General features: G+C 43.1%; 4 protein-coding genes across 11 annotated transcripts in view; 3 read left to right on the top strand and 1 right to left on the bottom strand.

Moving 5' to 3' along the window:
• The window catches only part of LOC121564815 (multiple epidermal growth factor-like domains protein 6), a 97,695-nt gene extending 96,075 nt beyond the window's left edge, over window positions 1-1,620 (bottom strand). Inside the window, exon 1 of the mRNA XM_041875892.1 lies at window positions 1,335-1,620. Within this exon, the coding sequence (XP_041731826.1) occupies window positions 1,335-1,417 (83 nt within the window). The 5' untranslated portion in view covers window positions 1,418-1,620. The remainder of the gene's footprint in view (window positions 1-1,334) is intronic.
• Window positions 1,621-3,582: 1,962 nt separating this feature from the next.
• Window positions 3,583-8,625, top strand: LOC121564792 (mitochondrial fission factor homolog B). 4 transcript variants are annotated; one of them, XM_045215805.1, is made up of 8 exons: window positions 3,583-3,767; window positions 4,454-4,668; window positions 4,883-5,055; window positions 5,374-5,465; window positions 6,238-6,396; window positions 7,149-7,205; window positions 7,576-7,666; window positions 7,762-8,625. In XM_045215805.1, the coding sequence occupies exons 2-8, from the start codon at window positions 4,458-4,460 to the stop codon at window positions 7,891-7,893; spliced, it is 915 nt and encodes a 304-aa protein (XP_045071740.1). In that variant the 5' UTR covers window positions 3,583-3,767; window positions 4,454-4,457; the 3' UTR covers window positions 7,894-8,625. The 4 variants fall into 4 exon arrangements, with proteins under 4 accessions (XP_045071740.1, XP_041731808.1, XP_041731821.1 ...); XM_045215809.1 differs by lacking the exon at window positions 3,583-3,767 and adding an exon at window positions 3,804-4,254; XM_041875874.2 differs by lacking the exon at window positions 6,238-6,396.
• Window positions 8,626-9,264: 639 nt separating this feature from the next.
• On the top strand, window positions 9,265-11,285 carry LOC121567120 (39S ribosomal protein L44, mitochondrial-like). The gene is made up of 4 exons (XM_041877063.1): window positions 9,265-9,471; window positions 9,810-10,278; window positions 10,405-10,583; window positions 10,805-11,285. The coding sequence occupies exons 1-4, from the start codon at window positions 9,296-9,298 to the stop codon at window positions 11,016-11,018; spliced, it is 1,038 nt and encodes a 345-aa protein (XP_041732997.1). The 5' UTR covers window positions 9,265-9,295; the 3' UTR covers window positions 11,019-11,285.
• A 1,688-nt stretch (window positions 11,286-12,973) lies between these two features.
• Window positions 12,974-27,266, top strand: part of LOC121564724 (arf-GAP domain and FG repeat-containing protein 1) — a 41,424-nt gene continuing 27,131 nt past the window's right edge. For all 5 annotated transcript variants that reach the window (XM_041875870.2, XM_041875869.2, XM_041875866.2 and 2 more), the window contains exons 1-4: window positions 12,974-13,330; window positions 24,138-24,231; window positions 25,588-25,703; window positions 26,485-26,647. In XM_041875870.2, coding sequence (XP_041731804.2) covers window positions 12,981-13,330; window positions 24,138-24,231; window positions 25,588-25,703; window positions 26,485-26,647 — 723 coding nt within the window. In that variant the 5' untranslated portion in view covers window positions 12,974-12,980. The remainder of the gene's footprint in view (window positions 13,331-24,137; window positions 24,232-25,587; window positions 25,704-26,484; window positions 26,648-27,266) is intronic.

The following is a 27,266-nucleotide window of genomic DNA, read 5'->3' as shown; positions in this document are numbered from 1 at the left end:
CTCCACGAGGGGAAAAAACAAACTAAAGATAACTTGAACAACTTACTAGGACTGACACGGTGGGACAAAGCAGGAGACACATAGTCAGGACGCAATAACCAAGTGAGAAACAAGGGGAAAACACACAGCTAAAATACTAAAGGGAAAACAAGGCACAGGTGACCTGGATCAAACTAATGAGGACACATGAGGAAGAACAAAGGCAGAGGGGAACACAGCTGACCTCTAGAGGCCAGGATACAAACAGGAGAAGCAGGAAGCTGACAGATAGACCTCGGAATTTAGCAATTGGATTGAATTCAGCAATGACAATTGGCCATTGTTAGGAGTATCTCATTGTTTAGCTCAAGGCACAGTATACGGCTTGTGCATTGCCTGCCGTGGGCTCCACAATGTAAAGTAAAACCCATCCTGGGTTTTGGTCTGTTGTCCTTTAGAATTCCCTAGACTCATGTTCTAAAATACTCTGCTAGACTTGGACAGTGTTCCAGACACCCAATAAACAACCAATTAAAATTTCCAGGCAATACCAGTTTATTATCTCATAAGAGAAAACATGTCAGAATGTGTGTGTGCTTTTGTGTGTGAGTGCATGACTTTGTGCATGTCTGTCTGTCCGCCAATGAAAATGCTAAGGGATTCAGCTGCTGAATATCTGAATATCTACATACCATCATAAATATATCAAGATGTTGTCAGAACAGGGATTTATAACACACATTTGTCCAAAGGTGTATTTCTGCATCTGCACACACCATCTGGGTTCAATAGACAGCAGGCTAGGTTAATTAGCTAAGGGAAGTTTTAGGCTCCTACAGTCATGAAAATGCCCTCCTGAATGGGTGTCCTGCACACTCTCATTCTTTTTGGGAAGTCTCTTGAGAAATGCACATTCCTTTACATCCTCAGTATAATAATGATCATGCTTGTCGGGTAAAGTTGTATGGTTTATTTTACGTGGGGTCCACAAAGGGCGACGCCTAGAGGACAAATGCATCCAGATTACTGTTGTGCAGTCATAAAAAGGCAGAGCACATGATACAAATATAACGTTAGTACCCAACAGTAGAAAACAGTGACAACAAAGGCTAATAACCATGAATAGAGGCTGTGGTTGATCCCTTTAACCAAAAGTAGGCCGGCCTATTGAAACATGCTGCAATAACACATTTCAATTGAAGAGCCGCAAAGACCAAATGGAGTCTTTATTCATTTGGTTATTTACAGACTCAAATGTTCATCTGTCTCATGTGTCTCAGAGACACCTGGAGGCTATAGTGTGCTCATGTATTAGATATTCAACATAAAATATTCGTGCAACTAAATTCACTCACATGTCAGGTTGTAACTCCAGTGATGATGCGATGCGCGTGGTGTCCAGTGCTATCATAAACCAAATGAAAATGTCCAAGAACATTATTCATTCATACAGAGAAGACCACAAAGTAAAGAGTGATGTGATGAAGGTAAATATATCCTATAGTCCCGTCAAATAATGATGTGCATCCTGTCTCCGACTGAGGACGCATCGAAACAGGACTACAATGCTTCGTCTCTAGCCACAAGATTGTCCAGTATCTAGAGAGCTTGAGAGAAAGTCTTCTTGTCCATCAGTTTGCATCCCCCCTTCAGCGTACGGGCTCTATTCACAAGAGTGCCGGAGTACCACCCACGACCACTAGAGGGTCCCTATCATCACAGCTCTCCGCTACTAAGAGCTTTTCAACGGTGTATTTTGAACTATGAAAAGTGCAGACTTTTGAACTTTACCTTCATACACTAAATATATTTTGATTGGTTTGATTATTGATCCATTCACGACCTTTATTTACGAGATCAAAAACATATACCACTCCTGACTTTTTGACACCTTCCCACTTTATTGTTTTTTCACTGGAACCTGTAGGCTATGTTTTAGTTCATTGACGTTTCAATTAAAAAGCGTTGAGTTGGAAACAGCGACCTCCACTGTTGTCCTTGGATCGTGCATTTATAAATTGCAATTATAATTTGCAGTTCTCTCAGATGTTCATTCAGATGTTTTTTTAAATGTAGGCTCACAGTGCTGAGTGCAAAGTGGGACATGGATGACTGTGTGTGTGTGTTTCTCTCTCCAACCTGCTCTTCCTCTTCTCAAACTTCTCCCTCTCTCGCCACTTCTTTCTCTCTTTTTTCTCTTCCATCTTCTCCTTCAATTACTTCAACTCCACTGTCACTTTCTACATCTCCTCCATTGCCTTCTCTTTGACATCTACTTTTATTTTGTCAATCTCATTCTCTTTCTTTTTTAATATTCTCTCCTGTTCTTGTAATATTCTACCTTCTCTTATTCACATCCACTTTCAACCTTTCCACTATCTTATTCTTCCTCTCCAACTTCCCTTTCTCCTTTTCCAACTCCAACTTTCCAACTTTCTCCAATATTTCCAGCTTCTTGCTCTTCTTCTCCAGTTTCTCTTTCTACCTATCCAGCCCCTTGTCTTTCATCTCTACCTCCTCCCGCTTCTTCTCCACCCTCTGCTTCTCCTTCGCCGCCTATCTCTGCCTTGCCACCTTCTCCTTCCTCTCTACCCCTCCTTCCTCTTCTTCATTTCCTCCTTTGCGCTCTCCACTCCTTCCCTTCTCCAACACGTTCTCTTTTATTTCCACCTTCTCGCCCTCCTTATGGATCTTCTCCAGCAGTTTGTAGAGCGCTTTCACAGTGTCTTCTACAATCTCTGCGTCCACACTCTCTTTAACTCTCTCTATCTTCCGCTCAATCTCTGCATATGTTTTTGCTCCAACCCTCAAATAATTGTGATACAACTACTGAATAAGTAGGCTAAATCATTTGTATCAGTTAATAATACATCAGGTAACATTTCTGGAAAATCTATTCATATTCATTCAAACGGTAAAACCGTTTGCTTAAATATGTTTTGACCCATGGCTAATAAGTTACCACCATGTGAGTGCAGAAATCCAGTGGTGTAAAGTACTTTAAAGTACTATTTAAGTAGATTTTATGGTATGTACTTTACTATTTATATTTTTGACAACTTTTACTTTTACATCACTACATTCCCCCTAAAATATATGTAATTTTTACTCCATACATTTTCCCTGACACCCAAAACATTTTGAATGCTTAGCAGGACATGAAAATAGTCAAATTCACGCACAAGAGAACATCCATGGTCATCCCTACTGCCTTTGATCTGGCAGACTCACTAAACACAAATGCTTCGTTTGTAAATTATGTCTGAGTGTTGGAGTGTGCCCCAAGCTATATGTACATTTTAAAACGCAAGAAAATGGTGCCATCTGGTTTGCACAATATAAGGAATTTGAAATGATTTATACTTTTACTTTTGATACTTAAGTATATTTGAGCAATTACATTTACTTAAATTAAAACGAAATACTTTTAGACTTTACTCAAGTAGTATTTTACTGGATCACTTTGACTTTTACTTGAGTCATTTTCTATTAAGGTATCTTTATTTTTACTCAAATATGACAACTGGGTCCTTTTTCCACCCCTGTAGAAATCATTATCACAGATATAATAACAGGTGTTTTATTGTATGGAGAACAACCATTTTCATGTGACGTAAAACAACTTCCTATTTGGGTCCCCATCAAGTGGACCGTTGTTGTCCCTTTCAGCCTCTTGGAATCAACATCTAAGGATGCTACATCCTCTGTAATGCACCCTTGAATCTTCAGCTGGACCATATCCATTTTTGCACGTATATTTCATTTCTGGGAGAAGAACAAACCAAAGGGTAAGGCCAGCTAGCTAGCTAGATAGCTACTAGTACCAGCTAGCTTGCTGGTCAACTAGAAATGGCGTTTCAAAAAGCTAGCTATCGTGCTAAGTGACGTGCTAGCTAACTGTCTGTCATACAGACATTTCAAAGGATTTGGTCAGGCCGCAGTCCGTAGTTGGCTTGCTACTCGCTGAATACTGCTTGGAATTGCATTTATGGGCTTTATTTCGGTAAACATTACGGACAGTAAACGCACCAACATAACTAGCTAGCTAACTTGGATTGCTAGCCAGCCAGCTCGAGACATAGCCAGCTATTTTTGTTGATATTCCAACCATCCAAGGTCTATTTTGGTTTCATTGGTGAAAATACTACTGTAGGTATTAGTAAGTGGTCCTCATCTGGAGAGTGGAGATGCTCCTTTTATTTTTTATCACATGATAACGTCACGAACATTCGTTCTATTTTAATTCAAGGAAGAAGACCATCAAGATTTCCTGGGGTATAGTTAAAAAGAAGCCTATATGTGGCTACATGGATAACCATTTATTTTAGGACCTCTTCTCTTAATAGATCAAGTAAAACTTGCTTGCCATTGTATTATTGTTGTGAAAGGGAATCCCAAACTATATTGTGTAACCAGTTAGTTGGGTCAGCTGATATTTTATCTTTGAATGATGCTTTTTTTGTATATTTTCCAGCCAAATGAACGGAGCAGCATTCCCCTCTCCCACTGCAGAGATGGCGGAGATGAACCGCATCCACTACGAGCTGGAGTACACGGAGGGCATCAGCCAGCGCATGAGGATTCCAGAGATGCTCAAAATGGGCCCCTACGGTCATGACAACCCTGAGGCAGGCTCACATGACCTGCACAACGTCATGATGCAGGTCCCAGAGAGGATCGTAATGTCCGGTAGCTACGTTGGTCCTCCATAGGGTCTCTGTAGTGTTGATACTCCTGGGCCATGTTCATTAGGCTCGAAACGGGATAAATTGTTTTTAAATGGATGAGGTTCTCCCTAACCCTAGTTTCATTTTCCATTGCAAACTGTTTTAGGTTTCAAGTCTTACTAAACATAACCCAGAATTGGCCCTTTTGTGACACCCTGCCTGACTGCTTTTCTCAGGAGACAGTGAGGACTCCCTGTTCCCCAGACCCAGAGACCTGGACCTGATCCAGTCCACCCCGCTAGAGAGCCTGTCCCTGAAGACCCCTCCTCGGGTCCTCACCCTCAATGAGCAGCCACTGGACTTCATGGAAATGGAGCGCAGTGCAACCTCAACCCAGCCCAGTGAGGAGGTAAGGTATTGGGGTCTAGAGATGGACAGAGATAGTACTGATGGAATGATGTGATGGACCAGGCATGTGTGAACAAGCGGTATCAAACCCTGGTCACCCAAGCAACTCAATACTGTGCTAGCCCTCTGAGCTAAATCCTAGACATTAGTTCTGTGAGCTTACACAAATGTTCAGATCTCTGGCAAAGCCATTTGTCTTGTGAACATAGTTCATAGAACCACCTCCTCTACACTGACAATGGGGAGTTTATTTGAAAGTGACAGTCAGTATTTTACAGGAAGAGGATATCAGTATTTACCTATTCTCCCCTCCTCATAGGTGCGTTCGCAAGGGCGGTTGCGGCGGGAACGTTCAGCCAGCGAGAACACCACTGTCCGTCACAATAGTCAGATTGCAAGAAACGATTCAACGTAAGTAGCCTATCAACTGTGGTCCACACCCCTGTAGTGCCATGCACAATCCACCACCACCACACCCCTCTCCTCTTCCGTAAGCCTGTCCTTCTTTCCTCCTTCCATCTGACCAGTGGTTTTCCCCGTCTGCCGGCCTGTTTGTCCATCTCTCACTCTCTGTTCATTTGTTCTGATAATGACTTGGCTGTAGTTGGGTGTCTATCTCACTGGTGTTGTTGCCCACTCTGTAGCCTGTTTGGTTGGTAGTTGTATCTGGGTCTGCACCCTGTCCTGTTGCAATGCTGTGTGAGAGCAGTGCCGCTCCCTCCTGTCCTGAGCATGGTACTAAAACTTACTCTTAATTCTCTTCACTATTAACATATTATTATACTGTACCAGGGAGAGGCACCTTACAGTAAACATGGCATAGAACCATTTCATTTGTTCAAAGCTTATTTCACTATATAAAGTCCTTGGGGATCCTCTTTTGTTCAGAGCATCTTTGTGGGGGATGATTCATTGGGATCTTAATTAGGACCTTTCCATGCTTTTGTTTCCGCATCACCCTTGCTGTTGGAGGGTTAGGTATAGTTCAGTGGTGCACTAGTATGATTTGTTTGACATCACCACATCAGTACTATCTCTGTCACTCTTTGGTGACTGTTATCTCTGCGCAGTGAGTAAAGTGCGGATGGTCTTTCTCCCCTCCCTCTCCTTCACTCTCTCTCCCCCTCTCCCCCCTCTCTCTGCTCTGTTTTCTCTGGCTTGACCACTCATGTTGGTGGGGCAGTGTGACCACGTCCCCCCCAGCCCCTCTCCGTGCCTGCCCCCCTCTCGCCGAGGACGAACAGAACCTGTACAGCGCTAGCGGCGTTCTCTCTTTCATCCAGTCCACCACGCGCCGGGCCTACCAGCAGGTCTTGGAGGTTCTGGACGAGAACCACCGCAGGTGACCCCATGACCCCTCCTCTTAAGGTCATCTCTAGGCTGACCTCTCCCACTCTGCTCACCGTGCAGAGATTAACCCCTCAATTCAATACAATACAATTGTATTAATCCTCTCTGAGGCAATGAAGTCCCTGCTGTTGTCTCTTTCGCATGGACAGGGTCATCAAATCAGTTTTTGGCGGTTGGACAATTGAAAAAATGTATCATCGTATAATTTGGACATTTGCTCAATGAACAAAATTATTTGTCTTGACCATATTTTGATAATTTATTTTGGGGCAATGGGTAGGGAACAGCTGGTAATTTGTAACACTCATTAACACTATTAATATGGCATAATGTATATTTATTTATCATTGCAAATCAAGATTGACTTTGCCTGATGTGCTGTTATCGAGCTGTGGCCTCGCTCAGTGCTTGGCTGAATTGGTTAAGAGGAGAGTAGTGTGTAGAGCAGTAGTGCTCTTCTTGCTCTATCCTTGTGCTGTAAGGACATTATCAAGCATTGTCAACAGCCAACCTATATAGTGATATGTATTGTCTACTCTCTGAGGAGAAGTGTATTGGAGATGAAAATATTGGTACTCTTAAAGAGGTCTGTTTTACACTGTATGATCAAAGTCATGAGACATTGGAACTATGAATTTCAAGAGTGAGTGTGAGAGACTTTGGGATTGTACGTGTGAGACACTGTACTTTGGTGTGCTGCTCTATCTCTCTATTGCTTCCTCTCTCCGTTTCTGCCCTCTTCAGTAAGCCATCGCTGCGAGGGGGGTCTGCCTCGACCTCTAACCCCGTGCATGAATCCAGGTAACTCCACCTGGCACATAGACTTCACCTCTCTCTCTCTCTCTCTCCCTTCTTTTTCCTCCTCTCCCTTTCCTTTCATCATATAGGCTATAGTTCTTGTCAGAAGAGGATGAGTGTCGCTGTCAATGTTAGTTGAAAAGATAGTTGGGCAATGAGTAATGCCTGTCTATTGAGCTATTGTCAATGTATTGTCAATGTATTTATAATAGACAATAGTTGATTGACAATCTGTCTTTTACATCAAATCATTGATCATTAAGCTGAGAACTTCATTGTCATATTATGATCAACGATCAGAAATATCATCATGCCTGATCCATGATAGAAATGGCTAACCAGGATGTGTTTGGTCTATTTCTCTTCACCCAAGGCTTGCCCTGGCCACTCTAGACACTACTCTGGATGTCTCCATGGCTCCTGATGACATGGCTGTCGTAGATGCAGCAACACTTCGACGTCAGGTCTGCTCCTAATACATTTAGACTGTACTGTACTTCTATGGAAGGTATATCATTAAGCCCACATGTTGATGTGATTTTCATTGGTGTGCCTGTAGATCATCAAGCTGAACCGGAGACTCCAGCTCATAGAAGAGGAGAACAAGGAGCGGGCCAAGCGTGAGATGATCATGTACTCCGTCACCGTAGCCTTCTGGCTTATAAACAGCTGGGTTTGGTTTCGCCGCTAGAACCCTTTCCTCGGAACCACTGCCAGAGAGTGGAGAACAAAGCATCTCCCTTCCCCTTCTATGTGTCAAATGTTAGCAAAATGTACTCTCTGCACTTAGTCCCAGCACTGGATGGCCTTGCTATTGGGCAATGGGATGTTTGTTTTCATTTATTTTATTTATGTACTTGTACATTTTTTTTTTTACAATGCTATATTATTGTATTTTTTTGCTTAAGAAGCAAAGCTTGACATATGCTGTAAATATTTATTCATGTTACTCAAAGTTGTAATCATTGCTTCTGAGGTATTTCCAACAGATGAGAGGTCTAAAGAAAAGGAAAAAATAAGCCACGGTGGAGACGCATCAAAATGGGCTACATATGTTAACTATTTATTTGGGAGTGATGTGAAAAGATTAAAACATGTTGTGAAGTATTGTAAGATAATACATAATGTGAAATGTATTGGTTTAATTGATGTATAATACTGCAAGGAAATATACAGTCACACCATTGCTATTACACCATTTGATTCATTATGTATGGGCCATATCCACCAAGCCTTAGGCATGAGATGCTTTTTGTCCTCTCATATTTTATCTTCAGTTCCTACCTTTTTTTTTTTTTACCAAGAACTTGCTGGCTGGAGCACATTTCCAAATTGGTTGTAGTTTTCAGTCACAATATACCAGCATATTATGCTGAGATTCATACAGTTTTATTTGAATAAATTACAAAATAGCTAATTCTGATGTTTGAGTTTAGTTATATTTGTTGTTACCGGTATTAATTAGCAGTGTTGGGGAAGCTACTATGAAAATATAGTTTATGGCGCTACCAATTCACACTGGAAGAAGTTAAGCTACACTAAAGCCACAAAATATAGCTTACTTAACTAAAGTTACTTAGAAAAAGTAGTTCATGAACAATTATCACATCTAAATCTGAAATGTCATAGACTACAAGTTGCAAGAACAGATCACTCTTGGGTCAGATGTTAACAGAATGTGTAATTTAGCCTATTGAACACAAAGCTACTGCTAAATGTAAATAAATTACTATAATAATAAATAATAATAAGCCATTTAGCAGACGCTTTTATCCAAAGCGACTTACAGTCGTGCGTGCATACATTTTTGTGTATGGGTGGTCCCGGGGATCGAACCCACTACCTTGGCGTTACAAGCGCCGTGCTCTACCAGCTGAGCTACAGAGGACCACAGTTTACTAGTTTAACTAAATGTAGGTCACTACTCCCTAACACTTAATTAGTATTAAGTATATTGTTATAACAATGTAAATTTTAACCACGTCTATGGTTGGACGTTGGAACCATCTTATTTTTTTAAACTGGAATGAACTTGGCGCTTTAGGGTTGCTGTCCGGAAGGTGTTTATAGTTACACACCGTCGGGAAACTGTCATGGCGTCCGGATACATTGTAAATCGTGGTGTGCTAATATTTGGAATTCACTATCAACATGTTTGTAGAAATGTACTCCTTACACAGACACGAGAGAAGAAGCGATGGATGAAAGCATATACTCTATTGATGGAAAGAAAGTTGAAGATTGAAGGGCCTCCACCACCTAAGCCACGGTAATGCTAGCTAAGGTAGCTTGGTATCCTAGGGGGATCAAGTCAAGGCCATTGGTGCTCATGGTTAACGTTAGCTAGATAAGAAAGTTGGCATAAATAGGATGCAGAATTCAAAATGTTTGTAAAATTCAGTGCACCTGTTATCTCATGCAATACACTATCTTATGAAGAGGATCAATTTGACAATCGATTGGACATGGGCTACATAATCTGGGGCAATTGACAAATACTGAAATTAGCTGGCTAGCCAATATAGAAGAGACTACTGTATCTTAGCTACATACTGATTACATGCACCGTGATCTTAGTTATTAATTTCCCTATGTTCTGTCTCCTAGTTCTCAAAAACCTAACTGGGACTACCATGCAGAGGTCCAGGCATTCAGCAGCCGCCTTAAAGAAAGCTTCTCCCCGGAGCTCCTGAAGACAGCCTTCGTGAATCCCTGTTACATTCAGTCAGAGCAAGAGAGGAGGCAGGCACTCAGCGTGGACTCTGAAACGGCCGCTCTGGTCCTGGGGGATAACATTCAGCTGCACACACAGGGTTTGGAGTTCACCAAGAGCTTCCTGTCTGACTGGTGCAAGGCCAGCTTCCCTAGCCTGCCCAGCAAGGGAGTGGTCGCCATTGTCGGGCACTTGACCAGTCATCCAGTAGTGTGCCATGTGGCGCGGAACCTCGCCATTGAGGACCTAACTATGAGCGCTCAATTCCCTGTCCCTGACGAAGTATTGCACAGTACGTTCCTCGCTGTGATCGGAGCACTCCAGGAGAGCAGTGGAGCTGAGAGAGCAGGACTTTTCCTTCGGGTAAGAGGAAGATCCTCAACCTTCAACACACCGAACTAAACAGTCATGATTAAACATTTCAAATTAACATTAGTTTGCTTGTGTATCTAAAGATGACACCTCCCATGCCCTCTTCTCTCCCTCCAGGATTTTCTGGTCACCCAGTTGGTAGGTAAAGACCTGTTTGAGATGTGGTCGGTGGTGAACCCCATGGGGCTGCTGGTGGAGGAGCTGTCCAAGAGGAACGTGGCCCTCCCGGAGCCTCGCCTCACCAGGTCGGCCGGCGCCGGCACCGTGCTCCCACTCTACTTTGTAGGGCTGTACAGGTACGCCTCACTGGCCTTTCCCATCAGTACGCCTCCTGATAAAGCCTAGGAAATTTTCCTGACCAGGAATACACTGTGACCAAGGACCTAAAGTATTATTTTTTGGTCAGGAAAAACTATTGCCGTTACTTATGGAGTGTGTGAGAGGTATGGGGTAGTGTTCTGCCGGTAGTTCGTTGTTTGTTTTTTATGGTACTGAGTGTGTGTGTTTGTGTCCTCAGTGATAAGAAGCTCCTTGCCGAGGCTCCAGGGGAGACCGTTCTGGCTGCAGAGGAGGAGGCAGCACGCGTGGCCCTGAGGAAACTCTATGGCTACACTGAGAACCGGAGACCCTGTGACTTCTCTGCAGCAGAGCAGCTCGGGCTTATGCCCTCCAATCCATCAGCAACACATAAAGGACATGTCACTCCAAGCACTATGTCTTCCATCAGTTGATGACCGCTCATGACACGCCAGAGGGTCAAAGTCAAGCGGTTCCCTTAGCCTATCAGGACCAACCTCTCACAGACTCATACCCCCAGACCTAGGAATACCCTCCAAACTATGTGGTCTGCTCAGGCTTGTAAATTAGAGGACTGTCCTTTGGCAAAATACTGTTTTTTTTCGTGTAATATATTATTGATCTAAAAGCTAAATGTTTCATGTCCATAATAAATATGTATCCTTGAGCAAATCTCTTGAAATAAAGTTTATCATACCATCTTTGGTTTCTCCTTGTCTGCTTATTATTGGGTGTTATTCATCAGTGTTATTCATTGATGTATGACTGTCCCACAACAGATGACATTAGTCTGCTCTAAAAAAAACAAAAAACATGGTTTAGCAATGTGCAAAATGTATGGATTGATTTCACACGCAGAATCCAAGACACTAAATTGGCAGGTCATTTTTGGGCTAGTCAGGATCACCTGCTGTGATTGGTTGCCAGGACAATGTCTCTGACATCCATAATATCCTCCGCAAATGCCACAGCAACTAATCGGCAGAACTTGGAGTGAGAACTCGGCTTGAGTGTCTGGCCTGGTTTATTAAAGCTGTATTTTACTTTGAAAAGTCTGACACCAGTATAGACACCCGTTTTGGCACTTTGCAAATGCACTTTTATTGTGCATTTAATTTGCACAATATGGGGACCAACTGGACAATTGCTGTTAGACCTCAACTGGGTAATCTGTTTTACATCAATTTTTACAGAGAGTATTTGGATTCTGTAATTAATCTTTGTTACAAATGGAGTATTTTATCTGTAGTGATTGCAGGCAGAGCTTAGCATAGCTGAACAGTGATGTTACATGTGGGTGTGTAATATACACTTGTTTCACTCTCCATCTGGTCCACTTCATGCCAACTGTGCTATCCTCCCTCCCTGGTCCCTCGAAGCATTGGCAGCAGAACCTGTGGGCCTAGCTTCCTTCTTTCTCATCCGTTCTTTAATGAAGCTGTCATTTTGCCTTTAGGGGGAGAATGAAGGGCTCAATCTGCAGGCAGGAAGTGTAGGCCTACATCCCACTATATTCATCACTAGGATCACAGAGCAGGGTAGAAGGGGTTGCATCCTCCTTCTCATTCATGTATATCTGTATTTTGTCTTAAAATTGACATCTGCACTTATTTATCTGCACTGATACATTTCTATTGAAAGACTGATGTTTCTTGGCCTGGATTCAAAAAGCATCTCAAAGTAGGAGTGCTGATCTAGGATAAGTTTTGCCTTGTGAATCATAATGACAAGAGGGGCAACCTGATCCTAGATCAGCACTCCTATTCTGAGACGCTTTATGAATACATGCCCTGTACTCTTGATCTATTTTAAGCCAGTGTCCTCCAAGGTAAGCTGTCAAAGCAGATCTTCTCTCAGATATAGGCTACTCAGTGGGACCTAGTCACCCTTGCTTGGAGTTCCAAGAAACAGCACTTGTTTTTATACAGTAGGAGCCATGAATGTGAAGCACAGTCACTCACATGGGGCATGCAAGCGCAGCAGCCTTTTCTTTTACTTTCAATGCAGTAGCCCATCACACTATATGTACCTCAACGTTATGTGCTGTTTTTATCTGAATGATAAGAAAAGCAGTGAATATAGCACATTCACAAATAGTGTTCCACCACTAATAAATAAGCAATTTATGATCATTGAAATCTATATATCATTGGCTAAGGTAGGTGACATACAAATCTTCTACAAATCTCTGACATTTTGAATTCTATTCTCTTCTAACTATTCTATTCCTCTAATTCTTGTTCCAATGTAATGATACCCTAATAATAGATTTACATCTAAAGATGTATGAGATGAGAGGGGTGTTTCCTCTTTGTATGATGAAAAGGAATGTGCCTGGAATTAGGCCACATGATGCAATGATAAGTGTCAAGCTGCTGGGTGGCGCTGGTGTGCCAATGGAAACTCTCCTCTCGTCTGGCTACAACGCCTCGACTCCCTGTTCAGCCGACAGTCACAGTAGCTGCTCTACACCGTTCCTTTCAGACAGTCGGTATCAGTGGAGCAACAAAAGCTTTTCACATTACTTGCAATTCCCCATCCTTCCCTGGTTTTGTTTTCTTACCCTATTTGTCCCAGTCATGGCGGCGAGTGCGAAAAGAAAGCAGGAGGAGAAACACCTGAAGATGCTGAGAGAAATGACGAGTTTGCCTCCCAACAGAAAGTGCTTTGACTGCGATCAGCGCGGCCCAACCTATGCCAACATGACGGTGGGGTCTTTCGTCTGCACCTCCTGCTCTGGCATTCTGTAGGTACAAATGTGATTGAACGAGTGACCTTTTCATTCCGCGTTGACAGGCCGCACTCATGATGCTAACTAGCTAGTTACTAGATAGCTAACCGTTAGCTAGGTAGCTAGCTATTCACCCCCCCCCCCCGTCTCTTTCCATTTCGATCTGAAATTGTCTTGTGGGTTGGGTGTCTGCTGTGCTAGCTATATGTAATTTAGCTAGATTGAGCCAGAGTAACGCGATATATCTATTACAATAATAGGATAGTTCGCTAACTAACCAGATACAGCTAGCATCTCTATGGCTAGTAAGCTCGCTGGTGGCTAACTAGCTAGCCACATAACGGCTATTTACCGGTAGCTAGCTAACGTTAGCTGGCTCCAATCAGTTAACCAGTTTACAGTAGTTAGCGAACTAACTGGATGTGAAAGTGTTTAGGCGAGAAGTCAGACTGTGATATGTGTGTTTTGCAATAGATAAGTATAGTTAAGAAACGTGTCACCTGCTTTCGTTTTCACACTGCAACCTGGACTGAGGGGTAGACGTAACATAGTAAACGAAAATCCGGGACACTCAAAAGAGTATGATATGTTACTTTTGGTATGCAGGTCTCTACGTTGACCTTTTTTTACAAGGAGTTAAAAAAATTTGGTACATATAATTTAAAATATTTGAGGGAATAAAGCAAGAATCCTTAATTTATTAGATTTGAACACGCAACCTTTGGGTTGCTAGATGTTCACTGGTATGATGCCAAAGTGCATCATGCCGGCTGTATTTCTGTATTTTGTAAGTTATATATCTTGAAAACTTGATTGCTGACATGCAAAACATTTTGCGACTATATCAACAATGGACTAATGAAACAAACACCAAAGGATAGCTTTTGGGTGGTGTTTTTCTTAAGTAACCTTCTGTCTTATGTAACCATAACAAACATAACACATACTAATATGACTGTTCCGGATTTTGGTATACTATGTTACGTGTAGTCTATGAGACCAGCCTGCACACTAGCTAGCCAACTTTTTAGTCGACCACCCAGCTTCTTATAGTTGACCACCCAGCTAGCTATCGAGCCAGGCAAAGTTGACTACATTAAAACAAGTGTCATCATCTAGGTAGGCATTTGACTATTTAACATTCCCATTGAAACCTATTTTCTGTCTCACTATTTAGTTAACAGTATTTATGTGATGCAAGGTTGATGCTGTACCTCTGGCTTGTACTGTTGTGTAACCAAGCATCTGTATAGCTTGGGATTTGAGGATTAGTGGGACTGAAGCTGTGTTTTTCTCCTCCCTACTACCACCAAAATAATGCAATGTCCCATTATATGTCAAATATTGTTGAGTAAATGTATTTTTAAAAAGTAACACCACACAGGCAAAGAAAAAAACAACAAGAGAATTTGATGATTTTATGTGCCACTCAGCTATTTAATGTCAACGTGACCTTGTTTGTTCAGGATCTGACAATGTCTGGTGGTTGCATGCATGGTAAAGAATCACCTGTTACATACCTCAAACAGAGGACATCACTGGTGTACTTATTGTTCACCATTTCCTGGTTTGCAGCTAGGTTGAAGAACATTAGGTGTCTTCAACAGCAGCAAGCTTGTTTGTTTTTTCACCATTGAAAGAATTCCTGCTGACATGTAAATGAGATGAAAATGAAAATTACCCCTCCTTGGTTTGCTAGCCTATAATATTCTGCAGTAGATCTATATGATGTCATGATGCTAATATTTTCATAATCACTTGCAGAGCATCTTTCCTCTCAGGCCTCTCAGGTCTTTGGGGGATTTCAGTTTTTACTCTTGCTTACACAGTTAGGCTTAAAACCACCCATGTTGTGCTAGTCAGTACATTTGCAGATTCTTCTCTAGCATCATAGTTTGTGTATGAGGTTTGCTGTAGCCTTCTGCTGAACTCAATCGCACCCAGTTTGCATAGGCTATACTGCAGAGCTAGGCTATCAACCTTTATCTCTCTCTGTCTGGAGGTTCTTGACACAAGTTCCTGAGCACCAGCCTCGCCCTTAGGACACAAGCGCACCACTGTTTGCCGTGCCCTTTGTGGAGACACTTGTCTAACCTTGTTCAGAAAGAAACGCAACCACATTGGCCGTTAATTCAATAAGGTGTTCATTGTAATGTCCTGATTACTTAATCAATGCTGCCTAGTGAGACGCCAGTCGCCGGGCTTCGCTTTCCTTCCTCAATGCCTCACTGAGGTCAACCTGTCATGGTCCATTAGCGGATAATGGTTAGCTTAATAATGGCAGAAAAGGGGAAGTGTGTGTCCCTCCCTGACTCTCTATTAAGTCCTTAATAGCTCCATTAAGAGGTAGGGGAACTGAGACTGACTTATATAATAAATGTACACATATATGTTATTCAATCATTTAATCTAAATTGCTTGCGCACGTCAACAACCATTTGCGTAGCCAGGCGCAAAAAATATAACTTGATTCTATTTTTGACGCTTGACACACTGCAAGTCCAGCCTCTCCCATCTCCTGATAGGCCCTTTTCACGATGACGTCATCTAACTTCCGCCTTTCCGCGTAGCAGGTTAACTTCACTTCCGTTCGCCCGTAACCTGAGACTTCTCAACGAAAATACAACTGTTGACCACTAACTAGCAAGCTAGCTACTTGAAGAAATTCCAAAAGGTACGTTTAAGTTAAATTAGTAAAGTTAATAGTAATAATGTTTACGTATATGCAATGGTTTGTAACTTGCTAACGTTATTGTTAATTCATAATTGTTCACTGCCTTAGTTACTTAAAAGTGGGCTAACGTTAGCTAACAACAGTTAGTTAGTTAGTTAGTTAACCTCAGCAAGACCAAATGGTGGTGCTTCTGTTGGGCAGAAGACTTTAGCATCCGGGCTGGCTGCAAGGTGAGGTGAATCAGGGTGGATGATGACCCCGCATTGTTTCAGAGAGACATCACAAAAATCAGAATATTGCCTCAGTATCTCAGGTTCCAGATCCAACCCTCTTCTCATAGCAGCTGTCTGAGGAGTTCCTCTCAGAATGCGGGTTGCCAAAGCCTTGGCAGACAACTCCCCACGAACATGGCATATTTCACGGAATCTGCTGGCTGTCAGTCGGGGTTTGCGTACCTGGCTCCACAGCTGGCATTCTGACTGCATTCTTGTTTCTGCTTCAATAGCAGCAGACATCTCCTCTGACACAATCAGGCTGTCCAAATTACATTGTTGTATGTAGTTGGGCTCAAAATCAATGGGAAATTTAAAGTTGTAACCTTCAATAGGCAACTGAGGAAACTCACTGGCACCAGGGTGTTTAATAATATCTCTACTTAATTCTAGAGGGCACTGGTAAGAAAGCACAGACCCAAATGGCACAGGGCCAAATTTAGAGTCCACCAAATTAAGGCCCTCAAGCCCGTGCAGCAATTTGCAAATCCCTGGTTGTGGACGGATGTCTTTCAGTTTCTCAGCACTGGCCATGACGTGAGGATCCGGAATAGGCCCTGGCATGAAAGTGAGATATGTCAAGTTTAGATTTCATTAAATGCCACCTTATCTTTTTCACTAAAAAAGACAACCACACTCATCCAGTCTCGTACATGCTTCTAATACAAATAAAAAAATATCCACTGAAAGTCTATATAAAAAGTAACAAATAATAATCACTTTTATGTTTGTATTATTTTAGAAATGCACTAAAGTCTTTGTGCTCTAGTACAGGCGGGGCTCATTCAGACTCACCATCATAGGCTCGGTACAGTGTGCACTTCACACCAGCTCTGACACTTGTTTTTTTCTTAGCCGCTGGTTTACACACCGCCATATCATTGGTGGCCTCTGGTACAATTCCCTGTGATATAATAATGATGAACAATACATTGTCAAAAGTCAATACAAACTGCAAAGTTCTGCATCAGTGTAACAAATAATGTCTGACCTGTGTCCTAGGCCGGTGCCAGGTCTGCAGTGCGCTGGTGCATGACAGAGGCAATGGCACTGTCTTAAAGCCCATGGTAACATAGTGAGCACTTTGAAAAAGAAGTGCTACTATGTGATTACATAGTGCTTTCCCAGCAGAGCAGGAACATGACATGTGATTGAGTACCACAGGAACCTCTGCAGAGTCTAGTGTAACCTGTTCATAGAGACATAACAATTAGTGCTGTACTTACAAAACATTTTTTCTGCGTTTCATTATAAACTACTGTACACAATTTTCAAAACCCAATTTCTTTTTTTTAATTAAGAAAAATTGGCTGTTCTGAAACCTTTGACAAGTAGTGCCAACACTTATCGAAAATTTGAACATTTTGAGTTATCACAGAATCTTTCCCAGTCTTTATTGCCGTCAACAACCCACATCGGTTTGTAAGAATTTCGTTGTGTATTAAGTTTAATGATACAAAATCAGAGCTCAGACTGAGAAACAAACTGATCCACAGTGGAACTTTGTGGAATCATTCTTATTAAATCTGCAACCGCAGCAAAACACAACAAAAATAAAACTTATCTATCTTAACCTATCTTATCATAATGTTAGAGAACTGTTTATCTGAGAAACCTGAAGCCGATGAGCCTCCTCATTTTTCTTCATGGACCTGTAACATCGCCCTCTCACTGTCACCTCACCGTTAACTACACTTGAGACTGTTTCAATACAGTGATTGGGAGAAAGGGCGCAGCATTAGCCATTAATACATTACTGACTCTTATCTTACGGTCGATACAAACAGCAGTAATATTAAAAAGAGGCTGCAAAACAGAAACTCGTCAGCTCATAACCTTCGCTAGCATAGGGCTAATTTAAGCTAAATAAAGATAAACACGTACCTTCATAATCAAACAGGTAACCTTCAACGAAGAACTTGTAGCCTTTATCAAGCTTCGATCTTGAAGTAAGGGACCACTTGTCAGCAAGTCGTTCTACGTCGTTAAGTCGTATTGGTGGCAGATGTGAAAGGGACTGGGTGAACTCCATAATGATGTGCTACTAGCTAAGCGTTCCTAAGCGACACCGGATGTAAACATAACCTGCATCGCGGCAGAACGGAAGTTGTCTGACGTCACGTGAAAAGGGCCTATTAGGTTTTAGGAGCATATACCCACGTGGGTGAACGAAAGCTGAACTGAGGTCCACACTCCAGTCCAGTTGGTGGTAGTAATGCACCTTAAAGTTGGTTGCCAACCGCCATATAAAGTCCATAGAAGAAGACTACTACTACTACTACTGAAGGAGGAGAGATTACTAGAAACTAACAATCAATCAGTGAATTAATTGTCAAAGTAGAGAACACACAATTTTATGTGACTCAAAATGGGTAAAAATTCTACAAAGATCCAGAAAAAAGGACCTTGTGCATTTCAGGTAAAATAACAACCCAATGTTTATATCCCAGGACAAATTAGCTAGCAACAGCAAGCTAGCTAGCTAAATGTCCATGACTGTTTCATGTGTTTCGACCTGTCCGCAAATTAATATAGTTGGTTCAGAGTTCGTTTTGATATTTCAACCTACGCGTCAGGATCACGTCTGGTGTGGATGGACAAAATCAACATGCGTGCTATGGCGCACGCGTGCCCGGTGTAGTCAGCATGTTAGCTGCTTCCCAATCTGGTTTTAAGATGCACCTGTCTCCGTGTTGGGTTTGCCACGTCAGAATTGTTCTCCTTCACCCCAATGTTGGACAGTAGCCCCTTTCTCTTATTACACACACTGGATCGGTTTTAGGTATGTACTTGCATCATTAGGTCTAGCCTAAGTGGTACTATCTGGGTGGACTGTGTTTATAATGTCTTTGTTCTGGCAGCTAAGGTGTGTGTGTGCACTGGCGCGCACTTCAACTGAGAACACTGTGTAAGAATCATTGTCTCTCTAATGGTTCTGCAGGGATTCCACTGTGAATTTCCCAGTGGTGCTGTGTGATGGGGGATAATTGAGTTATTTTCTAAGCACAGACACACAGGCTCTTCTGAAGAGTTTCACACTGTCTCTCAGACAAGCTGTGTAATGTGAAAAAGAACCCAAGATGGTAGCCAAAACTGTAAAGTGTATGCTACCTAGTCTTACCTACCAAACATAGCCCTATAGGCTAGCCATATCAGGTAGGTTATTAATGTCTTGTCTAGCTAGTGGTCTATACCTTGTTCCAATGTAATAACACAATAGCTAGGTTGTCCTTCTTTAGTACTAGCAGGATTGGATTTGGTTTCACAGCAAAACAATGAACTCACTCATCTGACCTATCCTCCTTTCTGCTGATCAGGATATCCATTTTACTTATGCGGTTGATCTGAGTCTTGTGCAAATCTTTCTTGGCAGGACTGAGCGATTCTAGTGTGGGGAAGTGGTGGCATGGCCCATTGGCCATGTTTCGCAACAGCAGCATGCAGGGTGGATAAACAGGAAGTGGAGAAGTGCAGGAAGTTGCATATTGACTTCTTCTCTCACTTTGGTTCCCAGAAAGGGTAGAGGAGGTTAGCGGCGACTGAGAGACATCAAATTACTGTACGCGGGACAATTTCCCAGACCCAGATTAGTATTTTTCCTGGAAAACACTTTCAGTGGGGACTCTGCATGAGCATGCTTTTTAGTCCAGGAGTAGGCTTAATCGGGGTCTGGGAAACTAGCCCATTGTGTTCTTTGAAACCCTTTTGTGTTGTATGGTTGGAGCTTCCTGACATAGGCTAATGATAGTGTTACAAGCTACTGGTGTAGGCCTATAATTTAAGGATATGTGTGTTTGTATTTTTGATAGGATAGCGCTTAGTGCTGCTGGCATGTCTATCCTTCCCACACCCTGATGGATGGACCTCAGAAGAGGATGAAGAGAAGCTGAAGGAATGTGAGGGAAATGTGACCAGTTCCACACCCATCCTCCTCCTGTGCTCTGTCTCTTGTTAACCACAGGCACTTACTTTGTTGACCAGCCTTCCCTTCTACAGGAACCTACCTTAAAGACCCTCTGAGTCAAAGGTCAACTTCAACCTGTAACACAACACTATTTCAACGCACATTCATAGGACTCTGCTGCTTGATTGTGGCTGTCTTTCCTTCTGTTGATCCTAATGCCTTTTGATTTAACTTGAGATTAATAGTTGGTTTTTGGTCTCTTCTCGTCATCGATTTGAGTAGTTAACTAGGCCAGTTAGTTAGGCTAACTGATTTGAGTAGTTATTAACTAGGCCAAAGAGTTAGCTAACTGCTTGCCTACTTGTCAGGGGGGTCAGAGCCCGGGCACTTCTCGGCCCCTCTCCTCCCCGCCTGTGGCTTGTTTAATGGGTGGGGTTGAAATCTACTGTGTTAACACATTCCATATGAAGGTGGAGAGGCTTTTCCCACTAGGAATACAATGTTTGTTGTAGAGGTTTCCTTACAGTAGGAAGTTACTATTGGCCATAGTTCAGGAACCATAGTTATTTTCTGACCACATCAGGATCTGGGTTCAGCACTAACAGTCCCTTTCTCTCATCCTGGAGGAGTCAGTATGCTAACGATAGGCACTCCCCTGCTGGGTGTTTCAGCTCTCTCTACACATACTGTGTGTGTTTGTCAGAGACAGAGAGAGACACAAAATAGTGTGAAAGTTGACTAACAATACCACTGTGTATGCAAATCAACTGTGTTTCACTATAACCCCACACACACTCGCAGAGCGATTTAAAAAGTGTCAGAATTGTTCCAATTGTGATGTGATGCCATCCTATTTCAGAGCTGGAGGGGTTTGGAACTCTCTCCCAGTATCTGACCTACTTTCCTCCTCATGAGGCTGTGAACGGATCATTCACATGCCCCAGGCTCTACACACACACACACACACACACACACACACACACACACACACACACACACACACACACACACACACACACACACACACACACACACACAGCGAGAGAGTCACACACACACAAACACTCACTTCACCCTCATGGTTGGCTAACTGGCCAGTCTGAGTAGAGAGAGAAGGTTGAGAAGTCAAATGTTCCCCACACTAGTAGCCACAACTACACTGTCGGGTGTGCTGTACTTTGTGCCAGCATGAACACGGTCGGAATGATCTGACGGGCTGAATCAAATCCATTTATTGGTCTGGGTCATTAGTGCACTGCACACCGGAAAACAAGCATTTCTCAAGTTCAGCTACTCCCTCCCCGTTTGGTCCGGTAACTTTCGCTTGGTGTCTGGTGAATAAGACCTGATCTGTGTGTGACATAGATTGACTGTAATCTCAGTGTGAGACTTTGATGTGTCAGTCACTCTATTTGTGACAGAAAGTGTATACACCCTGAAGCCGAATAGTAGATCTGAATACACCTTACCATTGATGCAGCTGCAATGCTAAATTATTACTTGGCTCTAGTCGAATGCTAGTCTAATACTAATTGTAGACAACTACCCCTGTTTCCTACTCTGTCATTGTTGTCTGCCAATAGGTCAGTAATTGAACCCAATACACAGACCGGGGTCCCAAATGACACCCGATTTCCAATCTAGTGTCACACATTTTGACCAGGGCTCTCTGAATGCGGCTCCAGTCAGTCAGTTGATTGAGTGGTGGTGTATAGAACTGAAGATGGAAGGAAATGGATGGGCGGTTCATAGAAATACAATGAGGTGATCTACCATTTGGGTGGGAGTCGTCCTTAATTTCAACAGAGGGCTAAAGGCAAGAGCAATTAATAATTGAAGAACAGCCCTGGTCTTACACAGCACAGCATCGCTCTCTCCCTCCCAGTTCTCTACAGCTTTTATATCTTTCTTAGGTCTCCAGGGAGAATGTTTAGGCGAAGTGTGTGTGAGGACCACCATTCGCAGATCTTTTTTTTAAACATTAAATATCTTGGCATTCACATGTTGTGAATGTAAACAGGCCTATTACTATTATTATTATTATTCTAAACAATGTGCATTGTGAAAAGTAATGTAAAATTGTGTATTATACCATTTAATTCTGCCAACTGTTATTATTCTTAGAAGAAAAATAAAATATAAAAACAAAACATTACAAAAAATTGCAGACCAGCTACAGTACCCCGGACCACAGGATGAAAACCACTGGTCTAGAGCAAATGTTAACAAGACCAATCTCATTAAGAAGTGCTGAGGCTCAGGTGACCTGAGTAACACAGGGTACAGTTTCACCTGTTCCTCAGCAGACTTCTTTTCTCCTCTCTTGAAATGGCACGCACACAAGCACACAGGTGCAGAGCCGTGCACAGGAAATGGAGGCAGGAAAGCAGCCTCCCTGATGGCTCACTAACACATCACAAGGGAACTCGAACACATACTCTAAAAGCCCACACACTTTCATCAAACACACACACACACATATACACCTAGGCTAATGTTAACTCCCTTCAAGTGTAGCGGAGCTAGGTCACTCAACGAGCATTGCATTATAAGTAACCTCGCATGAGACTGAAAGACTAGTGTTGACTCTTAGATCTAGGCCTACCATTTAGGATTAAGCTCAGTGAGCTAACACAGTCTTATGTCTTGTGTGTCGTGACGGCAACCCGGGGTTCAGTAACTGTGTTGTTAGGCTATACAAGGGTAGAATTTATCTCACTCTCTCTCTCGCTCCCTCGTGCTCCTTCACTCTCTCTCTCGCGCTCCCCCCGTGTTGTTAGGCTACACAAGGGAAGAATTGCTCTCTCTCCGTCTCTCGCTCCCCCTCCTCTCTAGTGATGTGTCTCTGTTCTGTCCTTGTCCCAGATTCTACAGTAATAAGCCCAGCAGAACTCAGCACGTTCCTAATGAATGTTTCCAGTCTGAGGAGGAGTCAGTACAGGGATCTGGATCTTATCATCCCATCTAATGGGAGGGCTCTTCATGTGTGATGCTTTACAATTGAATTAACCCCCTTCCCTCTTTCTCTCCCCTCCTCTTTCCCTCTCTCCGCTGTTCTATCTCCCCTCCTATTCCTCTTCTCTCCCATCTTCCTCTTCTTTAATCTCTCCTCCCCTCTCCCATCTTCCTCTTCTTTAATCTCTCCTCTCCGCCTTCCTCCTCTTTCATCTCTCCTCTCCTCCCCTCTCCCATCTTCCTCCTCTTTCATCTCTCCTCCCCTCTCCCATTTTCCTATTCTTTCATCTCTCCTCTCCTCCTCTCTCCCATCTTCCTCTTCTTTCATCTCTCCTCTCCTCTCCTCCCCTCTCCCATCTTCCTCTTCTTTCATCTCTCCTCTCCTCCCCTCTCCCATCTTCCTCTTCTTTCATCTCTCCTCTCCTCCCCTCTCCCATCTTCCTCTTCTTTCATCTCTCCTCTCCTCCCCTCTCCCTCTTCTTTCATCTCTCCTCCTCCCCTCTCCCATCTTCCTCTTCTTTCATCTCTCCTCCCCTCTCCCATCTTCCTCTTCTTTCATCTCTCCTCCCCTCTCCCATCTTCCTCTTCTTTCATCTCTCCTCCCCTCTCCCATCTTCCTCTTCTTTCATCTCTCCTCTCCTCCCCTCTCCCATCTTCCTCTTCTTTCATCTCTCCCCCCCTCTCATATCTTCCTCTTCTTTCATCTCTCCTCTCCTCCCCTCTCCCTCTTCTTTCATCTCTCCTCCTCCCCTCTCCCATCTTCCTCTTCTTTCATCTCTCCTCCCCTCTCCCATCTTCCTCTTCTTTCATCTCTCCTCCCCTCTCCCATCTTCCTCTTCTTTCATCTCTCCTCCCCTCTCCCATCTTCCTCTTCTTTCATCTCTCCTCTCCTCCCCTCTCCCATCTTCCTCTTCTTTCATCTCTCCCCCCCTCTCATATCTTCCTCTTCTTTCATCTCTCCTCCCCTCTCCCATCTTCCCCTCCTCTTTCCCCCATTCCCTTCTCTCCTGTCCTCAGGCGAGGGCTGAACCCACCCCACAGAGTGAAGTCCATCTCCATGACAACCTTCACGCAACAGGAAATCGAGTTCCTCCAGAAACACGGCAATGAGGTAGGTCGGACTGTTGTCAACATGGCTGATGTCTGCCTGGGTTGTATTCACTAGGAACCAAAGGGAAGCGAACAGGCCGAAATGAAACACTGGTTTTTGTTTTCTGTTATCACTGTCCAGCTCTTCCAGTTCTTAGCGCCCTGATGGAGACTAGAATGCAGAAACACATAGGTTTATAATGATAAAGAAGTTGTTTTTCTAGCCTGGTCCCAGATCTGTTTATGCTCTCTTGCTGACTTCTATGCTGATTGTGATGGCCAGACACACAAACAGATCTGGGACCAGGCTAGTAGCCTATTCAACTTCCATTGTCCTCCAAGCTAGGCCACCTTTCGTATGTCCACCTTTTAATCTAATCACATCAGTCTAAGGAGCGCTGGCTGGCTGACTCCTTGCCCTCAAAGCCCTGAGATTTATTCTAACCCCAGAACATGGAATTCCATCCTTTGTGTTCCAGAATCCTATATGGCCGGCCTCACCCTATCCCTCTTTTGGTTTTGGGTGACATTCAACTGATATTTCCCTTAGTCCTGTAAAGTGGGATTTGTGTGTTTGCTGAGAACAGCGTGGTGGCATGCCGACCGGGTAGCGACGGCACAACAGACACAGAGCAGCTCTTTCAGGAGATGGTGCTCTGATGCTCTCTCATGCGTTCCACACGTCTGGTTATTTATTTAGTTGGCCCTGACCCCCCCACACACACACACACACACACACTTTAATCTGCCAAGGATTCCAAATTGGAGTAATGCGCTTCTGTTAGATGATATGGGTGGTAGTGGTACAAAATTGAACCTGTGCTTGTCCTTGATGCTGTTCTGCAGGCTATGTGTGTCAGGTGCTTTATGTGAGAAGAATATTCTAAGCCTATTGGAAACATCGACACAAGCCTTGGAGGACATGCATTATCTTCAGCCTTGACTTTACTGTCTGCTGCTGTCTGTCCTCTTTTTATATATAGTGTGTGTCTGTCTGTGTCTCTTTCTCTCTCTCTCTGTCCATCTGTCTATGTCTCTATGTTTCAGTATGTATTTTGTTGTTTGTCTGCTTCTAATTGTAAAATCCTAGGTGTCCATGTGTACTGTAACATCTCTTAGCACTTGGCAAGTTGGCTGTAGAGCTCTCCATTTCCGGGCTCCCAAGAGACACCCTGGAATGTTCCTGAATGTGCTACATTCTGCTGCTGCTCTCTTGGCCTGGAGGGGTTGAAGGCTTTTCTCTCTCTCTTTCATGTTTGTCTTTTTCCTCTGTAAAGGGGATGAACCACATCTTCTGATTTGCCTGTGACTTTTATTCTCCTTGAATTTTTCACCAAACCTGTTTTTCTGCTGTCTCTGTCTCGTCTGTCTTCTCTAGTCATGCAAACAGATATGGCTGGGGCTTTACGACGACAGAACCGCCTCCATACCGGACTTTAGAGAACCCCAGAAAGTCAAGGAGTTCCTTCAGGAGAAATACGAGAAGAAGAGATGGTGAGAGGCTGCTGTAGAGTAGAGTCCATAGGGCTCTGGCCAAAAGGAGTGCACTAAAAAGGGAGTAGGGTGCCGTTTGGGACCCTTCGCTCCACTGCATGAGAAAGCCCTAGAGACGGGCAGCTCACTGAAGTTGGCCTTCGAGCAGCAAGGCACTTTGCATCAGTAACAACCCAGGTGTATTTAGTGGATGATATCTAGGTTACTGTTAATTGGAATCCAAAAGGAAAGTAGAATATTTACACACATCTAAAAACTGTCATACCAGTCGGCATAGCGGGACAAGAAAGCAAGAAAGAGGGTGACGGCAAAAGAAAGCCAGCACAACGGTATGTGTTGCTATGGTGATTTCAGTAAACACACAGTGCAAATCAACATCCGGTAGAAAACAACGCTATGACAGATGGCAAATGTTGAAATATTTGAGTCCCGGCTACCATGGCGGCTGACGGCATTCACCGTTGTGCCCTTATTGAAAACATGACATCCGGTTTGCCGTCTACCTCGTACCATCTAAACGCTGCATAAAGGTTCTCACAGGAGCAGACATTTACAGACTTTACTTTCAAAGCCCAACATCTTTAGAATTAATGTTCAGGACCTGTATGCACAAAGAGTAGGAGTGCTGATCTAGGATCAGGTCCCCCCCTGTCCATGTAATCTTATTCATTATGATCCTAGATCAGCACTCTTACTCTGAGATGCTGGGTTATAGGAGTCAATTTGAATTAAAGTCTGTGTTGCTGTGTAATCAATTGAACACCATTGTTGTTGTGATTAGGTTTGTTCCCCCGGAGCAGGCCAAAGTGGTGGCTTCGGTCCACGCCTCCATCTCAGGCTCGTCAGCCAGCAGCACCAGCAGCACCCCCGAGGTCCGACCCCTCAAAACACTGCTGGGGGAGTCAGCCCCCACCCTGCACCTCAACAAGCACACACCCAGTCAGGTAAGAGACACACACACACACACACACACACACTGGTTACTCAGCTGGCTGATAACAGGCCATACAATGTTTTCCCTGACCAAATCATATCATATATTGTTGATCATATATACATATTTAGCATATGTTATTGCGGGTGTAGCTACATGCTTATGTTCCAAGCTCCAACAGTGCAGTAGTATCTAACAATACAACAAATGTAAAAGTAAAATCATGGAACTAAGAAATATATAAATATTAGGACGAGCAATGTCAGAGTCTAGAGTATGTGTGTGTGTAAATATATATATATATACACACACACACAGTACCAGTCAAAAGTTTGGACACACCTACTCATTCCAGGGTTTTTCTTTATTTTTTACTATTTTCTACATTGTAGAATAATAGTGAAGACATACAAACTATGAAATAACACATGGAATCATGTAGTAACCCAAAAAGTGTTAAATAAATCAAAATATATTATATATTTGAGATTCTTCAAATAGCCACCCTTTGCCTTGATGATAGCTTTGCACACGCTTGGCATTCTCTCAACCAGATTCATGAGGTAGTCACCTGGAATGCATTTCAATTAAAAGGTGTGACTTGTTTATTTGTGGAATTTCTTTCCTTC

This window comes from Coregonus clupeaformis, chromosome 5, assembly GCF_020615455.1.
Source record: "Coregonus clupeaformis isolate EN_2021a chromosome 5, ASM2061545v1, whole genome shotgun sequence".
Classification (NCBI taxonomy): domain Eukaryota; kingdom Metazoa; phylum Chordata; class Actinopteri; order Salmoniformes; family Salmonidae; genus Coregonus; species Coregonus clupeaformis.
Note: the sequence above shows the minus strand (reverse complement) of the source record. Positions and strands in the feature narration are given on the sequence as shown.

Excerpts from the sequence above, each read along its gene's own strand:
- LOC121564792 (XM_045215805.1), top strand. The coding sequence starts at position 4,458 with ATGAACGGAGCAGCATTCCCCTCTCCCACTGCAGAGATGGCGGAGATG. Across the intron at positions 7,206-7,575 it reads AACCCCGTGCATGAATCCAG|GCTTGCCCTGGCCACTCTAG; the intron begins GTAACTCCACCT and ends TCTTCACCCAAG. Across the intron at positions 7,667-7,761 it reads CAGCAACACTTCGACGTCAG|ATCATCAAGCTGAACCGGAG; the intron begins GTCTGCTCCTAA and ends GTGTGCCTGTAG.
- LOC121567120 (XM_041877063.1), top strand. The coding sequence starts at position 9,296 with ATGGCGTCCGGATACATTGTAAATCGTGGTGTGCTAATATTTGGAATT. Across the intron at positions 9,472-9,809 it reads CCTCCACCACCTAAGCCACG|TTCTCAAAAACCTAACTGGG; the intron begins GTAATGCTAGCT and ends TCTGTCTCCTAG. Across the intron at positions 10,584-10,804 it reads TACTTTGTAGGGCTGTACAG|TGATAAGAAGCTCCTTGCCG; the intron begins GTACGCCTCACT and ends TTGTGTCCTCAG.